Here is a 16992-nt window from a genome sequence, read left to right as displayed (position 1 = left end):
GACTTCACCAGCTTCAAAATCTCCCCCTCCTCCACTGCATCCCAAAACCAGCCCAGTTCTTCTCCTCCCCCCACTGCATCCCAAAACCAGTCCAGCTCATACCCGCCTCCCTAACCTGTTCCTCCTGTCATCTATCCCCTCCTCCCACCTCAAGCTGCATCTCCATTTCCCACCTACCAACCTCATCCCGCCTCCTTGACCTGTCTGTCCTCCCTGGACTGACCTATCCCCTCCCTACCTCCCCACCTATACTCTCCTCTCCACCTATCTTCTCCTCTATCCATCTTCGGTCCGCCTCCCCCCTCTCCCTATTTATTTCAGAATCCTCTCCCCATCCCTCTCTCTGATGAAGGGTCTAGGCCCGAAACGTCAGCTTTTGTGCCCCTGAGATGCTGCTTGGCCTGCTGTGTTCATCCAGCCTCACACTTTGTTATCTCAAACTGCTTCATGACACTTCTTTGATGCCAGTATTTTACTGTTATTATTTATATGAAGCCAGGTCCTCAAAATGATTCCAACATGTTAATCCCTGTATTGGGCAGGGCTGGATGAAAATGTTAAAACTGAGGCTTATTAAATCTTCAGCACTCTGATTATAAATATAGTAGAAAATCTGTCAAAGGTACTTCAATTCCTACAAAACTCAGGACAGCTGTGTTTTGAATAATTTATTCTTTATTTCCAGAGGAACAGGAACCACAGTAGACCGCAGCTGGCTTAGTTCTGGATCGTTCTGGCTGAAAGTAACTCCTTGGGGTTTTAGGAGAATTCTTAACTGGATTAAGAAAGAGTTCAATAATCCTCCTATTTATCTAACAGAAAATGGAATTTCAGAGCATGGCGACAAAGGCCTCAATGATACCTGGAGGATCAATTATCATAAAAATTATATAAATGAAGTTTTAAAAGGTAGGGAACATTGTGACTATCATTCTTACTTGTCAGTTAATTTTGTGGCATACTTGCACGTACATATAGGCAACTAAAGAAAAATGGTCTTTGCTATACATCAACCCAATCAGTTTACCATTCTAAATATTTAACAAAACAGACACTTCCTGTTTCTCTGGATTGTGTTGTTTCTTTTACAGTCCATTACAAAAAAAATGGGCAAACCAGTAAAAAACAATCACATAATTTTCAAGGCAAAAGTGTTTATTTTTGTTAAAGGCACAAAGTCTAGATACTTATACATGTCATCTCCCCCTCTCTCAAAAGGACAATTTATTGATCCAATAGGTTCAAATATGGTGTTTAAAAATAGGATGTTTAAAAATAGGACCACAATTTAAATATAACCCACAGTAATGGCATTGCATTCCAGCCAGGAAGTTGTAATCAATGTGATGAAAACCTAATTAGGAACGTTAGAAGTAGGAACAAGAGTAGGCCATTCAGCCCCTTGAACCTGTTCCACCATTCGAAAAGGACATGGCTGATCTATGATTTAGTGCAATATACCTGTCCTTGGCCCATATTCCTTAATATCTTTGCTTAATGAAAAATGATCTATCTCAGGTTTAAAGTGAACACATGTTCCTGCATCCACTGTTATTTGTTCCAAACCTCTACCATCCTTTGAGACATCTCTCATTTCTTAACATCTCTCCTGAGTGATAAAGCCCTCATTCTCAGACTATGCCCTCAGGTCTAGAATCCCCAACAAGCCACAGTAGTTTATCTTTACCTACCTTGTTTTTATCTGTTAATATCTTGAAGACATTGATCAGGTCACTCCATGTCATTCTTATGGCCACCAAAGTTTATAATTACTTTATACTTCCAGCAATATTACTGCAGGGTGGCACAGTGGCTCAGTGGTAAGCACTGCTGCCTCACAGCGCCAGGAACCCGTGTTTGATTCCACCCTCGGGCGACTGTCTATGTGGAGTTTGCACATTCTCCCTGTGTCTGCGTGGGTTTCCTCTGAGTGCTCCGGTTTCCTCCCACAGTCAAAGATGTGCATGATAGGTCAATTGGCCATGCTAAATTGCCCATAGTGTTCAGGGATGTGTAGATTAGGTGGGTTACAGTGGGGTGTGACTGGGTGGGATGCTTTGAAGTTCATGTGGACTGGTTGGGCCGAAGGGCCTATTTCCACACTGTAGGTTCCACATTCTATGATTAACTTTCTGAATTCTGAGAAAACAGACCTAATTTGTATAATCTCTCTTCATAACTTAACTCCTGAAGTCCAGGTATCATTCTTGTAAATCTACATTGTGCACCCTCCAAGACGAATACATCCTTCCAAAGGTGAAGTACCCAGATCTGCTCATAGTACTCTAAGTGAGGTCTAACCAGGATGTTGTGCAACTGCAGCATAATTTCTACATCCCTCTACTCCAGTAGTACAAGGATGCGCTCCAATGTGGTAGACCAACATTGTCAGCAATAGCATCATCATAAACTCCACTCACTTGTTACTACTTCCATCCTTCCCATTCGGTCACACCAATTATTCCAGCCCCTTCTCTAAGCCTACCACCAAGTTCCATTTATTCCATCTCAACCCTTTCCCTGGACCTGCCTTTGAGTAGCTGCCAGCAAGGAAAGTTGGTGAAAGTTTGTATTTGCAAAGCTCAAGCTACCTCTACTGAACTCACAGCAAAACCAGTCAAACATTTATTCCCACCCTTACATCTTCCATGATTTGACTATAAAATACCAATCTACATCCCATGTCCCATTTAGCGGCTTATAACCAGAAGCTTTTTTGGCAGTTGTTGTGTCATTTGTTTATAATTTGTTTTATTTACAATGTGATGAAATTCAGACTAACTATTTTCTTTTCTGCACGTGCATTCAGCTATTAAACTTGACGGAATCAACATCCGTGGCTACACAGCATGGTCACTGATGGATAACTTTGAATGGGCCATGGGATATGCAGACAGATTTGGCTTATTTTATGTCAATTACTCTGACCCTTCTTTACCTCGTATTCCTAAAGCTTCAAGTAAATATTATTCTACAATTATTCGTTGTAATGGCTTTCCTGATCCCGCTTTAGGACCTCATGAATGTCTCCAATTAGAAGGTAAATGAATAACACTGAGTATCGATATTAATATTTGAAGAACACGTATTTTAATGAAATGTTTTGACCAAATGTATTTCTTATCCTACCTTCGTATTTTTTGTCATCATTTAGCCACTTTGTTCTGAGAGTTACTTCACGGTATGTAGACAGGAATTACACAAACGTAAAAATTTTACTCATGTTTATTGTAAAGCAGACGTTGCTCTGTCAAGGTGAGAATAGAATACACAATTCCTGGTTTTTGGATGTAGCCATGAACAGTGCTAAGTTGTACCTAAATTACGTAGGAACATAGGAATAGGCCATTCAGCCCTTCAATCCTGTTCCACCATTCAATGAGATAGAGACAATCTGTTCATCTGCAGCACTGTATACACTCATTTTAATGAACACAAATGTTATATGTATTTTCTAATGTTCTTGGTGACATAGGCAAGGATAAATTTGTCGTTTACCTTTTGTTTTATTTGAAGGTGTTGAGCCTTGTCATTCTGCTACTGTTGTCCTTGTGATGATACTATTCTGACAGGAAGCTAAAATATTGACTTGCACGACCATTCAGTAAAGTCATGGCAAGCAATTACCTCAACTTCTCTCTACTGCTATTTTCAAAGTGTAGAACATTCTAAGATTTTGTCTCATGAGAGTAAAGGAGCAATAAATATGCTCATATCAGACATGGAGAGGAATTTGGAAATGATGGCGCTCCTGCAATGTTATTGGTGTCCTTCTCAGTGGTAGAAATTGCAGGAATAGTAAGTTTGAGCTGTGGTCTTGTGGATCATATATTCTGCAGATAACAAATATCAATTGCAAAGATATTAGGACTTGAGTCCAGTGACAAAGGCGCTGAAGAGCAAATGGCTTTACCTTGAAAAATATTGGTCTTCCTGATTTTAGTTGCTGGCATAGACATGTGACTTAGCCTTATGGTTAAGGGATTGGGAGGTGAACCACTTCATATAAAGTATACAGTTACTGATCTGAATGATTAGCAATGTATTGCTGAAATAAAAACAGTAAGTGCTGGAAAAACTCAGTAGATCTGGCAACATCTGGGAGAGATAAACAAGAGCTAACATTTCAAACCCAGTAGGACTCTTCTTCAGAACCTGTTTTAAATTATTCTGAGTGCTGCCAGACCTTTTGACTTCCTCCAGCACTTTCTGTTTTTGTTGCAGATTTTCAGTATCTACAGTAATTTATTTTTCTTTTGTGTGCTGATATTGCTGGTCTTGTTTTAGCTTTTGGTTCATATTGATTCTATAATATTGAAGGTGGGACATACAGTGTTTTTTGTACTATTTAAAGGGTGTGGTCTTCTCTTGTGTGAGGTGGTCAATATATACCATATGTCAGATCCAAACTAGTGGATTGTTCAGGCCCTGTCTGCCATAGGCTGCTTGATGGTGGAGGTGTGAATAGTGTCACAATAATGATAAAATATTCGATTTTCAAATTCTACCATTTGATTTGTAAAACTGGACTAAAATGGTTTTCAAATGACAAAAAAAACACTGACTTAATATGGTCATAGCAATCACCTGGTTCCCAATGACAAAAACATGAAACAAATGTCTGATGAACAAAAATAATTGAAACCAAAACTAACACATTATCAAAATGCTCTGAAACTAGTCAATCTTGTGAAAAGTGAAGAAATCCTAGTCTCCTGTTTTGGACGGTAATTTTCCAAGATAGCTTGTACAGACTAATGAAATAATGGGAGTGGAGGAAATTGTTCTTTCAAAAGCTAAATTTAAGTTAAAAAGTTTTTTATTGGGTTTGTAACACGAACGTTATATACAACAGAGAATCTCAATGTGCTCATACAATGCAGCTCTAGTGGGGGATCTATCCCTAACTCAGATTTAGCAGCTGAGGTTTTCAAATTAGCCTATTTAATCCCTAGATTTGATGAAGAGGATATAGACATCTTCTTTTTGTCTTTCAAAGGTTGGCACAGTTATTAGATTGGCCAGTCCAACAATGAACACTGATGTTACAGATTAGGCAAATTGAAAAAGCTCTTGAAGTTTGTATCCTGTTGCCTGAGAGTGTAGTTAGTCAGCGAATATGGTGATTTAAGTTTGTACTAGTAACTGCAAGAGGTGCACCAGCAATCATCTGTAACATCAGGAAATGGCTTGATCAGACATACCTGGAATTTGAACATTTTGGGCAGCTTGTTTCGGACTGCTGGCTATGATGAACAATTGCAATTGAGGCCACCTACAAAAACCTCCATGAGGAAATTCTCCTTGAAATGTTCAAGGGTTTCATATCCTTCCCAAGCCAGACTCATGTTGAGGAGCAGAGGGCACTTGTTCTCAAAGACCCCGAGGGGGAGTTCTGCATCTTACAACAGATCAGTAACATAGAAATTCTCCCTAATCTCCCATATCTGACAGGAAGAGCACGTCACTCTACTGAAGGCCATCTTTGCCCTTTAACAATCTACAGACCCAGAGAATAGCACAGTCTTACTGCTTTAAACAAAACTGCTTCAGGCCGACTTAGTACCTTTGTTTTATATTTTTAAAATTTAATCAAGAGACAGATCTCAACAAAACAGAATCAAAAAGAACCCACTCTACTAACTTATTGCACATTTACAAAAAAGAAACAGTAATATTATACTTAAAAACTATCCATTTAGCTGCTCCCCTGCTGTGAGCGCTCCCACACAGGATTCGCCTAGCTCAGTGAATTTCACTGTTTATAATTTTTCTTAGGCAAACTCCAGTGTCCAGAGATACTTGAAATCAAACAGCAGAGGCAATAGCTGTGCAGATTCACTGCTGGGTTAGACAGCAGTAGAGGTTTCTTTCTCTGTTTGAATCACTGCCCAAGTGTCCTCTACCTTTGTCTCTCTTTCTTTTTAAAGTGCCATTGTTTTGATCTTTTTTCCCCAAAGTTTCAAAACCATGAAACAGCTTATAAAACAGTAATTACTGCTCCTAGAATTCAAGGAATTCAGCATAACACTGAAGAAACCCCCAAAAAAGGAGCAGTTCATACAGACACAATTTTTTTCTCGTCCTCCACTTTGGATTACTCAGGGAACGAGAGACCAGACAGCCTGACATCAGTGATGGGCAAATTGTTGGAGGGAATCCTGAGGGACAGGATTTATATTAGTTTGGAAACGCAAGGACTGATTAGGGACAGTCAACATGGCTTTGTGCATGAGAAATCATTTGTCACTAACTTGAATGAGTTTTTTGAAGAAATAATGAAGACGATTGATGTGTGCAGAGCGGTGGAAGTGATCCATAGGGACTTCAGTAAGGCATTCAACCAGGTTCCTCATGGTAGACTGGTTAGCAAGGTTAGATCACATGGAATACTGGGAGAACCATTTGGATACAGAACTGGCTTGAAGTTGAAGACAGAATGTGGCAGTGATGGGTTGCTTTTCAGATTGGAGGCCTGTGACCACATTCTTGCGGCGGTGTGCCACAAGAATCAGTGCTGAGTCCACTGCTTTTTGTCATTTATATAAATGATTTGGATGTGAACGTAGGAGATACAGTTAGTATATTTGCATATTACACCAAAATTGGAGGTGTAGTGGACAACGAAGGAGATTACCTCAGAGTACAACAGGAACTTGATCAGATGGGCTGAGGATTGGTGGATGGAGTTTAATTTAGATAAATGTGTGGTGCTGCATTTTGGAAAGACAAATCAGAGCAGGGCTTATGCAAAAACTGAAGTTGCTGGAAAAGCTCAGCTGGTCAGGCAGCATCTTTGAAGAGAAATCAAAGCTTGATTGATTTGAGTAAATCCGCAGTTCTTTTGGTTTTTACTCAAGACTTATACACTTTATGGTAAGGTCCTGGGGCGTGTTGCTGAACAAAGCGACATTGGAGTGCAAGTTAATAGTTCCTTGAAAGTGGATACACAGGTAGGTAGGTAGTGAAAAAGATTTTGGTATGCTATCCTATCTTGGTCAGTGCATTGAGTACAGCAATTGGGAGGTTATGGTTGTTGATGGTTAGGGCACTTTTCAAATATTGTGTGCAATTCTGGCCTCCTTGCTCTAGGAACGATGTTGTGAAACTTGAAAGGGTTCAGAAAAGATTTACAAGGATATTGCTAGCTTTCGGGAGAGTCTGAATATGTTGGGGCTATTTTCCTTGGAGCGTCAGAGGCTGAGGGGTAATATAATAGAGATTTATAAAATCATGAGGGGCATGGATAAGGTGAATAGGCAAGGTCTTTTCCCTGGTGCGGTGGAATCTAAAACTAGAGGACATGGGTTTAAGGTGCGAGGGAAAAAATTTAAAAGGGACTTAAGGGGCAACTTTTTCATGCAGAGGGTGGTGCACGTATGAAATGAGCTGCCAGACAAATTGGGGAAGACTGGTACAATCACAACATTTAAAAGGTATCTGGATGGATATATGAATAGGAAGGGTTTATAGGGATATGGGCCAAATGCTGGCAAATAGGACTAGCTTAATTTAGGTTATCTGGTCGGCATGGACAAGTTGGAATGAAGAGCCTGTTTCCATGTTGTACATCTCTATTATTCTATAACTCTACAACAGATGCTCACAAATCTAGCTAGAAGGGAAAATTGTTGATTTGAAGAAGTTCCAGGTGCTAACAAAACGTGCTTATAGGAAAGAGAATGGCGGTGCCTACTGCCATAAGTCAGAAGCTTGCTGATGGAAGGATTAATATTTTATTGTGGAATTTAAATGTTAAGGGTGAATATTTGTTCTGCTGACATGTAAGAAATTAGGTGTTAAGCTGCTGTGGGTGCCTCTGTTTTCCAGACAAAATGTGATAATCTAATTATACTCTGTTCTCTGTTGATCTTCCCTACAAAGTGGGGGCCATTGTCTGAACTAATCTGTCGAGGCACCCCGAACCTTGGTATGAATTCTGTTAGTAGTGATTTTACCACTGTCGAGGCTTTATAATTAGTGGTTGGAAAGGCCTCAATCCATCTACTAAATGCATCAACGATAACAAGTCAATACTTAAAGCAAAGTACACACGGCAATTCAGTAAAATCAAGCTGAATGCACTCAAATGGACCACCTGGCAAGGAGGTTTTCCCTGTTACACACCACACTCCTTGACCAGCATTATTTTTCTGGCATGTTCGACGTGACTGCACACTCATTTGGGCTGCCTCAGCCAGTCGAGGGTGCCACCAGGTACGTAGCATGATATTACTCATTCCCTCCATGCCAAGGTGGGTATCAGTATGAAGACAGTCAATAAGCATTCGTAACAAAGCATCAGGTATACACACTTGGCCAACTGGAGTGATCCAGAAGCCTTTTGACGCAGAGCGCGAACACCCATGTGTCTTCCATATTCATTTTTCTGAGTCAGGGGCGTCCCATCGTAAACACTGCACCGTGACAATGCCTTGGTATGCTCGTTGTTTTCAAGGCAGGTGAATGATTTAGGGCCTGCCGGTTCATAGAGGACACAATAGATTTGCAAGCTGTTGCAGCGTTTTTCGCAGCTTGATCAGCTCTAGCGGTGCCCTTACTGACACCTGTATCGTCCAGTACGTGTGCAGGACACTTGATTATGGCCAATTGCTTGGGGAGGAGGATGGCTTTGAGAAGGTTTGGGGCATACAGTGAGTTCTGAATGGGCGATCCCGAGGAGGTGAGGAACCCTCGTTGGGATGAAAGCTAGCCAAAATCAGGGGCCACACCAAAGGCATATCGCGAGTCAGTATATATATTAGCTGACTTCCCAGTGGCTAAGATAAAGGCTCGTGTTAAGGCAAAAAGTTCTGCTTTTTGGGCGGACACGGGAGGATCGAAAGTGGCGGATTCTAAGGTGGTCGTGTGGCCCACAATAGCATAGCCTGACAGGCGAACTCCTAAAGCTGATAATGAAGAGCTATCATCCACGAAGAATATGAGATCTGGTGTTGGTAATTGGGCATCTGAAAGGTCTGTTCGAGGGGAGGATAGGAAATGATTGCGCAAGAAGCAATCATGGGGGGGTGTTCCTGAAGTCCCTCGGGTGGGCTACTCAAGAAGGTCACCGGGTTTACAGTCAAACAGGAAGAGACATTCAGAAGGGGATTATTAAGGAGAGCTACCTCATAATGGCTCAGGCATGCCTGTGTAAGATGTTGGGTCTGATGGGAAGTCAGGAGGGCTACAATAGCATGTGACAAATAGATAGTCAGGGCTTGTTGGAGTGTAATATTGGAAGCAGCGGTTACAAGAGAGTAAATAGCGGGGAGAATTTGCGAGCAGGGTGAGAGTCCCATGGCTACCGGGTCAAGGCGGGTTGAGTAGTTTGCCACCGGCCTTTTGTGATCCCCATGGGCTTGGGTCAAGACAGTAGTTGCACAGTCCTCCAAGATACTGGCATATAACTGGAATGGCCTATCATACAAGGATCGTCCGAGCGCTGGTGCACTGGCAAGGGGCTTTTTTAATTCCGTGAAGGCTAACTGTTGTTCATCTGATAGGGAGAAAGTATTTGGGGCAATGCCTGAGGCCAAAGGGGTTAACTGTTTGGTGAGGAATGTTATGTTCAGGAGGCACTGTCAACAGTAGTTAACTAAGCCTAAAAAGGCATGCATTTGCTTGGGATTTGAAGTCAAAGATGTCATTAAGATAGGTGTAATGTGCTCAGGGATCAACTGTCTATCGGAAGCGCTGTACAGAGTTTCCAGAAACTTTACTTGTTGCTGGGTGCGCTTAACCTTAGTGGCTGGTATAACATATCGCCAAGTGTGGAGAGCGTTCAAGAGATGGTTAGTATCAGCAATGTTAGCAGATTCTGAAGGACTAGCTAGGAGCAAGTCATCAACACATTGGACAATGGTAGAACCGTCCAATATAGGGGCGAACGGTGGGTCCAAAATTGCCTCTTGAAGGCCTCATTCTTTATAGTGATGCCTTCGTTAAGGCAAAGGTTTTCAACCTAAAGGGAACACAAAAAATCTCTTCCGGCTAGATTAATCCCTAAATCAGGAGCTATACAGATATGAGGCCAAATTGGACAATCAGTGGTTCTGTCAGGGGGTATTGCTTCTCCTGCCCGGTTAGACCACTAAGGTACATGGAGGCGGGGGAGAGCTTAAATCCGTGCTGACGCACACAAGAAGGGTCAAGTGTTAATGCTGTGGCTCCAGTATCAATCGTAACGGGGACTTCCTGTCCTTTGTCAGTCAAATGCATTATTGGTTCATCTTCAGGGTCTCTGGAAAATTTGAAAGAGGAGCTAGTCATGCCAAAAAGGGATTACTGGTGGAAAAAGGTTGTCTTTTCCCAAGGGGCTTTCCTTGAAATTGATTCTGCGGGCAGTCCCGCTTCCAGTGGTCCCGATTACCACAATTGAAGCATCCCTGCGTTGGGCGGGGTGGCCCAGACCTCATCTTTCGGTTTGGGGATTGAGACATAATTAAGCACATCTCTTAGGGTTTCCATGGAGTGTAGACCTGTGTAGTGGCCTGGGCTGCCTATCGGGGATATGGGTCAGGGACGGTTCGATTAGGAAACCGTCTCTGTCTGCATTTACGGGAACCCTTTCCTCTTCCCATTTGGTATGGGAGTGTGGAAGGTGGCAGAGAATAGGGTGGGAGTAAGGGCTGCCAGCCCTGGGACTGAGGCTGAGGTGGAGGAGCACTGACAGTAGGGTTAGGGTATATAGGTTGGTGTGGTTGTGATGGTGGGGCACTGGGTGACACTCGCCAATCCTCCTCTTGCTCATCTGTGTCATTATCCTGGAATAACATGGGCGGACCAGACATGTCAGGAGGTACCTCCGATTTTTTTCCACATGATAAACCAGCTTGACACTTAAATTCTGATTCCTTATTTTGCCTCTCCTTTCTCAATCTTTCCTGTCCTGCTTTACTCAAATCATAATCCTCACACTGCTGCTTCAACATTCCCACGACTTCGGGTTTCCCTCATGATCACATACTCTAATCCCTCTCCGACGTGCATTATTCTCCCAGCTGGCCTGTTTAGATTTATTCGTTATTTCCTCAGCAGTCTTTCTCCACATGGATATTAAAGTTTTCCATTTAGTCCCCGCATTGCGTTTCCAAATTGCTTCTTCTGCCTTTGTACATTTGTCTACATCCCAAGTTCCTCCTAGTGGCCAAATATCATTCCCTAGTTTTTTTATTAAGGCATGCTGACAGATGTCAGAACCACTCCTCATCCTCAGGAATAGCTCGGCACATTCAATGTAGGGGAGCTCCAGTGTCAGATTTATCCAAGGTTTGTCCCATCCTTAAAACCCCCTCCTTTGTGTTTTTTTAAAATCCAGTGTCTTAAGTCTCCACACCCACTTCAGGGTCATGACCTTCATGTGTGGGATTTCCCCTCTTAACAGGCGGTCTAAGGCAGGGTGGTTGAGACAGGCAGACACTGTAACGATCCTATACGTATGGCCGAACATTTATTCTACTTTACCAATCTTATACTAACATCCCCCGGACTTAGTTAATTTGACCTGACCTAGGGACTCTAACCCTGGCCACCGGAGGACTCTAACCTCCCAGATTTTCCAGTTACCCCCCGACCTGGGAACTCTAACCCCACTAATACAGGTGGACTCTAACCTCCAAATTCCTAACCCTGACCTGGGCACTCGAACCCCAGTCACTGGGGGACTTGAACCTCCCAGACTTAAGCTCTGTTAATGTCTAAGCGTATTATTCATGCTGAGATCCCATCAATACAGAGACCACTGGGACAAGGGGTTGACCGAATGCTAGGTTAATGGAGAAAGTTCAAGGCAAATCTTACCTTGTGGGCCCACATGTGTCACGTCACCGGCACAAGACACTTACTCAGTCCTCCTACGAGCTCTGTATGTATTGGGATCACATCCTCTTCGCCAAATTGTCCTTTTGAGTTCTTTTCACCTAACATTTACGTTTGAAACAAATGTACAGCACCAACACACAGATAACTTGCAGTAGCATTTATTTAAGTAAGCGCTTACAAATGTGGAGGATCACTCTACAAATTTCACGCAATATGTAGCGTTTTGCAGTTATGCCCCCCCGATAAGGGAACCGTCTTCCCTTTATATAGGATTTTACGTCACAGTCAGTCATGTACGCAAGATACAACTTTTTACTTCCCCATAGTCATATGCCTAGCAACAGTGATAGTGCATGACTTAATCACCTAACTTTAGAAGCAAAGGTCAGCTGCCCAAAAACAAGGTGCACAACTAGACAGTTCCTCAATTCTCAATCGCCGCTCTAGACAGTTCCTCATCTTTTTAGCTTTAGTTCAACATTTACAGAGAGCAGAGTATAATTAGACTACCACATTTTGTCTGCAAGACAGAGGCACCCACGGCGCAGCTTAGCACCTAATTTCTTACTTGTCAGCAGAATATTCACCCTTTAACATTTCAGAATGACCTTGCCAACAGTAAGATCAATGCCTCAAAAAGAAGCTCAAAGAAAGACGGTGGGATGCAGTTGAGACTCTAGTAACCAAGAGTGGTTCAGAAACCCCACAGAGGGCATAGAAGTGTTGAAGTAGTTCAAGATGGATAACAAATTAAACATAGCAGAAATCCAGGTCACAGTACCAGAAAGGGTCCTCAAGGATTAAAAAAATCCCATTGTAGCTAATGGCAATAAAAGGCAAGATAAGGCCAGGAAAACTGCCGAAACGTAACCAAGCAGAGCTAGATATGTGGTCAGCAGAAATTTTCATGAAAAATATTAAAGGGGGGAACCAGAAGAGTTCTTGGAGAAAATGAAGGTGAGGCTTCACTGAGTGGAGGAGCACAGGAAAGTATATCAGCAGCTGAACATTCATCTGATAATAGTAGTATTCCAGGGAAGTGGAACTGCTGAGGGCAAAACCCAATCTGACCTAAAGGGAAAGAAAAGAAAACATACCTCACAGCAGATACTGCTGGTGGAAACCACCAGGGAGTTATCAGTGAGTTTAAAAGAGTAACAGAGATAGTAGGAACTGCCGATGCTGGAGAATTTGAGATAACATGGTGTGAGGCTGGATGAACACAGCAAGCCAGGCAGCATCAGAGGAGCAGGAAAGCTTGACGTTTTGGGTCGAGACCCTTCTTCAGAATGGGGGAGGGGAAGGGCATTCTGAATTAAATAGGGAGACGGGGGAGGCGGATAGAAGATGGATAAAGGACAAGATAGGGTGACAGGAGACAGACAGGTCAAAGAGGCCGGGTTAGAGCTAGTGAAGATGAGTGTAGGTGGGGAGTTGGAGGGGGATCGGTCAGTCCAGGGAGGACGGACAGGTCAGGGGGCGCGGTATGAGGTTAGTGGGTAGGGGATGGGGATGCGGCTTGAGGTGGGAGGAATGGTTAGGGAAGCAGGGACTAACTGGGCTGTTTTTGGCATGTGGCCAGGGGCAGGGATAGATTTGAAGCTTGTGAAGTCCACATTGATACCCTTGGGCTTCAGGGTTCCCAAGCAAAATATGAAATGCTGTTCCTGCACCTTTCGGGTGACGTCATTGTGGCACTGCAGGAGGCCCAGGATGGACATGTCATCCGAGGAGTGGTGGGGGGTGGAATTGAAATGGTTCGCGACTGGGAGGTGTAGTTGCTTGTTGCGAACAGAGCATAGGTGTTTTGCAAAGTGGTCCCCAAGCCTCTGTTTGGTTCCCCCGATGTAGAGGAGGCCACAACAGGAACAGCAGATACTGTATATCACATTGACAGATGTACAGGTGAACATCTGTTTGATGTGAAAAGTCTTCCTAGGGTCTGGGATGGGGAGTGAGGGGGGAGGTAAAGGGGCAGGTGTAGCACTTGCTTCGGTTGCAGGGAAAAGTGCTGGGAGTGGTGGGGCTGGAGGGGAGTGTGGAGCAGACAGGGAAGTCATGGAGAGAGTGATCCCTCTGGAAAGCACATAAGGGTGGGGAGGGGAAAATGTCTTTGGTGGTGGGGTCGGATTGCAGATGGAGGAAATGTCGGAGGATGATGTATTGGACTTGGAGGTTGGTCGGGTGGTACATGAGGATGAGGGGGGCTTCTGTTTTGGTTATTATTGCAAATAGGGGGTGTGAGGGATGAGTTGCAGGAAATGCAGGAGACACGGTCGAGGGCATTTTTGATCACTGTGGGGGGAATGTTGCAGTTTTTGAAAAAAGAGGACATCTGGGATGTTCGGGAGTGGAATGCCTCATCTCGGGATCAGATGCTGCGGAGGCGAAGGAATTGGGAATAGGGGATGGCATTTTGTCCCCCTCCATCCACACATTGATGAGTATTACTCTCATCTGAATATTGGGCAGTTTTCCCACTGCCTCCGCCTCCGTGCTTATTTCTACAATCATGAACCTAACCCTCCCTCCAGTGACCCCTTTGCCCACCTCCAACACACCCCCTCCTCCTGGAAACCACCTCAAAGCCTCCTACCCTCCCTCGACCTCTTCATCTCTAATTGTCGTCGAGACAGCGATCGGCTCAACCTCTCCACCCCTCACCACCTCCAACCTCTCCCCCGTAGAACGTCCAGCCCTCTGCTCCCTCCACTCCAATCCTGACCTCATCATTAAACCCGCAGACAAGGGAGGTGCAGTGGTAGTATGGTGCATTGACCTCTACATCACCGAGGCCAGGCACCAACTCTCCAACACCTCCTCCTACCGTCCCCTGGATCATGAACCCACCCCTGAGCACCAAACCATCATCTCCCAAACCATCCACAACCTCATCACCTTAGGTGATCTCCCACCCATAGCATCTAACCTCATCATTCCCCAACTCCGCACTGCCTGCTTCTATCTCCTTCCCAAAATCCACAAACCTGACTGCCCTGGTCGACCCATTGTCTCTGCCTGCTCCTGCCCCACCAAACTCATTTCCACTTTTCTGATGAAGGGTCTAGGCCCAAAACATTGGCTTTTGTGCCCCTAAGATGCTGCTTGGCCTGCTGTGGTCATGCAGCTCCACACTTTGTTATCTACCTATCTGGATTACATTTTCTCCCCCTTGGTCCAGTATTTACCTATCTATGTCCGTGACACCACCCACGCTCTCCACCTCCTCTAGAACTTCCAATTCCCTGGTCCCCAACGCCTCATTTTACTCTGGACATCCAGACCCTATACACCTGCATTTCTCATGCAGATGGCCTAAAGGCCCTCCGCTTCTTCCTGTCCCGCAGACACAATCAGTCCCCCTCCACTGACACGCTCATCCGCTTATCCAAACTCGTCCTCACCCTCAACAACTTCTCCTTTAATTCCTCCCACTTCCTACAGGCAAAGGGGTTGGCCATGGGTACCCGCATGGGCCCACACTACGCCTGTCCCTTTGTAGGGTACGTGGAACAATCCCTCTTCCGCACCTACACTGGCCCTATCCCCCATCTCTTCCTCCGTTACATTGATGACTGTATCAGCACTGCCTCGTGCTCCCACAAGGAGCTCAAACAGTTCATCCTCTTCACCAACACCTATCACCCCAACCTTAGGTTTACCTGGACCATCTCTGACGCCTCTCTCTCCTTCCTGGACCTCTCTGTCTCCATCTCTGGCATCCACCTGGAAACCCAATATCCATTTTAAGCCTACCGATCCCACAACTACCTACAATATTCCTCCTCTCAACCATCTTCCTGTAAAAAGGCCATCCCCATTCCCAATTCCTTCGCCTCCGCAGCATCTGCTCCCGAGATGAGGCATTCCACTCCCGAACATCCCAGATGTCCTCTTTTTTCAAAAACCGCAACTTCCCCTCCACGGTGATCAAAAATGCCCTCGGCCATGTCTCCTGCAATTCCTGCAACTCATCCCTCACACCCCCTATTCGCAATAATAACCAAAACAGAATCCCCCTCGTCCTCATGTACCACCCGACCAACCTCCAAATCCAACGCATCATCCTCCATTTCCACCATCTACAATCCGACCCCACCACCAAAGACGTTTTCCCCTCCCCGCCCTTTTGTGCTTTCCAAGGGACCACTCTCTCCGTGACACCCTTGTCCGCTCCACACTCCCCTCCAGCCCCACCACCCCCAGCGCTTTCCCCTGCAACCGAAGCAAGTGCTACACCTGCCCCTACACCTCCCGCCTCACCCCCATCCCAGGCCCGAGGAAGACTTTTCACATCAAACAGATGTTCACCTGCACATCTGTCAATGTGATATACTGTATCTGCTGTTCCCGTTGTGGCCTCCTCTACAGTGGGGAAACCAAACAGAGGCTTGGGGACCGCTTTGAGGAACACCTACGCTCTGTTCGCAACAAACAACCAGACCTCCCAGTCGCGAGCCATTTCAATTCCACCCGGTCTCCATGGACGACATGCCCATCCTGGGCCTCCTGCATTGCCACAGTGACGCCACCCGAAAGTTGTAAACACAGCATCTCATATTTTGCTTGGAACCCTGCAGCCCAAGGGTATCAATGTGGACTTCACAAGCTTCAAAATCTCCCCTCCTGACCAAACGCCAAAACCAGTCCAGCTAGTCCCCGCCTCCCTAACCATTCCTCCCACCTCAATACCCACCCCCATCTCCTACCCACTAACCTCATACCACATCCTTGACCTGTCCATCCTCCCTGGACTGACCTATCCCCTCTAACACCCCACCTACATTCACTTTCAATGGTTCTAACTCCGCCTCTTTAACCTGTCTGTCTCCTCTCACCCTATCTTCTCCTTTATCCATCTTCTATCCGCCTGTCCCTGTCTCCCTATTTATTTCAGAATCCCCTTCCCCTCCCCCATTTCTGAAGAAGGGTCCTGGCCCGAAACGTCAAGCATTCCTGCTCCTCTGCTGCTGCTTGGCCCACTGTGTTCATCCAGCTTCACACCATGTTATCTCAGTTTAAAAGAGTTACCTACTTAATGGGTTAATATAAAGTTGAGTGACAGAGGCAATCTCAATCACTTTTGACAGCAAGTGTCAGAGTACTATCAACTAACTTTCTAGAAATCAAGTTGGAAAAGTGCCTGAATTATGAAACTGGACAGTGAAG

General features: G+C 44.7%; 1 protein-coding gene across 3 annotated transcripts in view; it reads left to right on the top strand.

Annotated features, from left to right (window-relative positions):
* The window catches only part of LOC125453817 (lactase/phlorizin hydrolase-like), a 60932-nt gene that overhangs the window by 38771 nt on the left and 5169 nt on the right, over positions 1 to 16992 (top strand). For all 3 annotated transcript variants that reach the window (XM_048533799.2, XM_059647430.1, XM_048533800.2), the window contains 2 exons: positions 686 to 909; positions 2810 to 3040. In XM_048533799.2, the coding sequence (XP_048389756.1) occupies positions 686 to 909; positions 2810 to 3040 (455 nt within the window). The remainder of the gene's footprint in view (positions 1 to 685; positions 910 to 2809; positions 3041 to 16992) is intronic.

This window comes from Stegostoma tigrinum, chromosome 7 (assembly GCF_030684315.1).
Source record: "Stegostoma tigrinum isolate sSteTig4 chromosome 7, sSteTig4.hap1, whole genome shotgun sequence".
Lineage (NCBI taxonomy): Eukaryota > Metazoa > Chordata > Chondrichthyes > Orectolobiformes > Stegostomatidae > Stegostoma > Stegostoma tigrinum.
The sequence above is the reverse complement of the archived record's forward strand: the minus strand, read 5'-3'. Positions and strand labels throughout refer to the sequence as shown.